General features: G+C 28.6%; 1 protein-coding gene across 1 annotated transcript in view; it reads right to left on the reverse strand.

The window, feature by feature from the left end:
- LOC107624476 (anthranilate N-methyltransferase) overlaps nt 1-2,173 on the reverse strand; it is a 31,891-nt gene extending 29,718 nt beyond the window's left edge. Inside the window, exons 1-2 of the mRNA XM_016326969.2 lie at nt 1,746-2,173; nt 761-926 (exon numbers count right to left, since the gene is read on the reverse strand). Coding sequence (XP_016182455.1) covers nt 761-926; nt 1,746-2,067 — 488 coding nt within the window. The 5' untranslated portion in view covers nt 2,068-2,173. The remainder of the gene's footprint in view (nt 1-760; nt 927-1,745) is intronic.

Consider the following 3,503-nt stretch of genomic DNA (forward strand, 5'->3'; position numbering starts at 1 on the left):
CAAAAATATCTAATTTAATATTTTTCATATATTCCACTATAAACGATAAAACATTTAAAAAAATGTAATTATATATTATGCATAATTTTTTATAGGATAAAGTATATTTTTTGTCCCTAAAATTTGACAAAAGTTTTAAAAATATTTTTAAGTTTTATTTTGTTTTAATTTTGTCCCAAAAGTTTTCGATTTGCACCAAATATACTCTTGATGGCTAATTTTTTAAAAACTTTAAGACCGATTAAACAATAATTTCATAAAAACAACCCCTTAACACAAATAAATCAAGCATAAATTTTATGCATTATTGTTAGATTGGTCTTAAATTTTTTGAAAATTTAGCCGTCGATGATATATTTGATGCAAATCGAAATTTTTTTTGCATAAAATTGAAACAAAATATAACTTAAAAGTATTTTTAAATTTTTTGGCAAACTTTAGAACAAAAAATATATTTTATCATATATATATATATATATCACCTTCATGAAAATGGCATCTCCGTTAGGAACACTCTCAAACATATCTCCTCCCACATGTTTCACACCTTCACACCTATTCACAGCTTCAATTGGTAAAGGATTGTAATATATCTTTAATATATATCCTCCTTTTTTCAGTTATTATTATTTTTTGGTAACCTTTAAATTAATGTTTACATTAATCTAATGATGTAATTTAAAAAAATCCAAATCTATTGATTTACATTTTTTAAAACACTGTAATAATAAAATTTCGTTAAAGTTTTGGTAACACTGACCAGCTTTCCAAGAAAACCTTATCCAGAATCAAGCTCAAACTGTGTCCAAAATTGACACCATCATCATCACTCACAAAATATTTGGAAGCAGCAGCTGTAAGACTATACACAATCTTCTGAGGAGATGCAATAAGCTCATGTTCTTGATCATTTTCATCTTTGGTGACTGAATGCAGAAAACATGTGGTAATAATAAGAGCAAATAAAATATACATATGAGTTAGGAACTTTTTATTTTTTATATATGAGTTAAGCACATTTAAGTTTATTGGTCACATACATTCATTTAACTCGTGAGACTAATTAAACTATGTATTTAAACGAATTAGGCTAACATGTTTAACATTCTTAATACATACATAATAAAAAAATTTAAGTAATTTTTATCTTAATACAAAACAAATATAATAGATAAACACTACACCAATTCCAGTAGATAGTGGCCGTTATAAACCATTGCAAATTGTTTAGGGTGATTATTCAAGCAATTTTAAAAAACTATTCTAAAATTAGTTTCTAACTTCTTAAAGAAAGATACTTGATTGCTGTTAAATTTAGCAGCAATTTAAGACCGTCACAAAATTAAAAAAAAAATGCCACAAAAATACGGACCGCGGTGCGGTGAAGTGAGAATAAAATAAATAGAGTGAATATCCAACTCGGTCCTTGACAATTATTTCGAAAAGACTACGAGGCTCTTAACAAATAGAAATACTCAACCCGGCCTCTGAGCTTTACTTTTATGGGAGTGATTAGTCTCTGTGCAAAAAAAAAAACACTGACACAGGAGCTAATCAGTCCCATAAAAGTAAAGCTCAGGAGTCGAGTTGTGTATTTTTTTTGTTAAAGACCTCGTTGTCTTTCAAAATAATTGTCAGGAGCCGTTTAAGATTTTTCTCAAATAAATATGTATAAATTCGTGTATATCCAAATCAGCAAATCCAAAAGCTTTAAAAAGGAATACATGGCCGCTACATATATATACCTTGAGGAAGTGATGAACAAGACAACAAAGAATGACTTGCAAGGAGCCTAAGAAGGCGATCCACCATCGATGGTGCATTAGGGTTTATGCTACCAATCTGTGATGCAATGTCTTCAGATGAGAGCTTTGCATGTTCACCACCTTTGGCCATTATGTCGAAGATTCCAAGCTCAAATGCAGTCTTAACAGCCATTGGAAACGCCACTAAAATCCCCAAGTCCATTGCAAAAAGCATTCCATCTTCTTCTTCTTCTTTAAGAAGATTCTTATTGGATTCATCATCAATAACAACATTTTTATTGCTCTCTAATGATGGAGCCATAAAAATGATAGATATAGCAATGGGTTATTCCTAGATATATAGAAGATGAAGATGTTCTATATATTACAATTGAATAATAATGTATGTTGGTTTTGATTCATGAATTGTGTGGTTATATATATATAATGGAGGATTTGTATCAAATAAATTTTAATTACTTGATTTATTTTTGTCTTCATTAGCAAATTTTGCTTTTATTACTAGTCAGCATAATCACATTATTAGTCAAATAAAGAAGTGATAGCATTCAAAAGTCTATTAGAAAAATCGTCATATTACATAGTCAATCCTCGTGGCATGAAAAACAAATAATGTAGCGAAACATGACTTCAAGATTAGGTAGGGCAACTCTTTATTCACCAAACAATTTTAAAACACCAACATGTAGAAAAGTAATCTTATGCATGAGTTAATAAATAGTTAAACACACTTATTAGTTTGAGGCACTAAAAATAGTTAAACAAATAAGTTTCTTTTTTTCATAACAAGATGTAGATATTTTGATTATTTTCCATATGTCATATATGGAAAAAAAGTTATATTACCATTATATTCTTTTATAGATATTTTTTTATAAAAGTCCTTCTAATATGACTATACTACAATAATTAATAGTGATTACGGTATTTTAAAAAAATATTATTAAATTTAAAATAATATTTTTTTATTATTAAACAATATTTCTTAAAAAGTTATTTAAAAAATATTACTTTAATTTTAACCATACTTAATTATCATAACTTAATTATACTAGAATTCACCTCCTTATCATTCATGAATGATTCAAGTTTTGGATTGTCTACCATTGCTCACAAGAATATTGAAATATTTTTATACAAGACTTGTGAAGTAGGTTTCTTACGTACCATCTATCATGCATTATTCTAAGGTAATAAAATGTGGCTGCTAAACCGGGCCGGCATCGTGTATGATGATATATGTATTATGTGTGTTATGAGTATTGCATAGTAGATGTTTTAAGTCTCAATCATTGCTTGTCTCTAATGACTTAGTTAGAAAAAGTAGTTAGCTTGTTTGCATACCTTTCTGTTTTTAAAGTTGGTTATTTTTCTAGTTTAGGAGTCAGTTAAGAGTTTGCTAGGTGTAGGAAGCTTCCACTTTAAAAAAAATATCGAGTAACGTCAGATTTATTGACAAAAAAATAAAATTAATCTGCTAGTAATAAGTTTATTGTCGAATTTTGTGTCAATTTTAATTCGACAATATAAATCTCGTCGGTAAATATTTACCATTAGATTTTGTTGTATAAATATTTACCAGAGAGATGAGAGGGGTAGAGGGAGAGAGCGGGAGGCGAGAAGGTCAGAGAGAGAGAAATTCAAATGAGGGAAGAAGATTCACGATTTGAATTTAAGGCATAATTACCGTCAGATTTACTAGCGAATAAATCCAACGGTAACATGTTGCGGGTTACC

Source organism: Arachis ipaensis, chromosome B02, assembly GCF_000816755.2.
Source record: "Arachis ipaensis cultivar K30076 chromosome B02, Araip1.1, whole genome shotgun sequence".
Taxonomy (NCBI): Eukaryota; Viridiplantae; Streptophyta; class Magnoliopsida; order Fabales; family Fabaceae; genus Arachis; species Arachis ipaensis.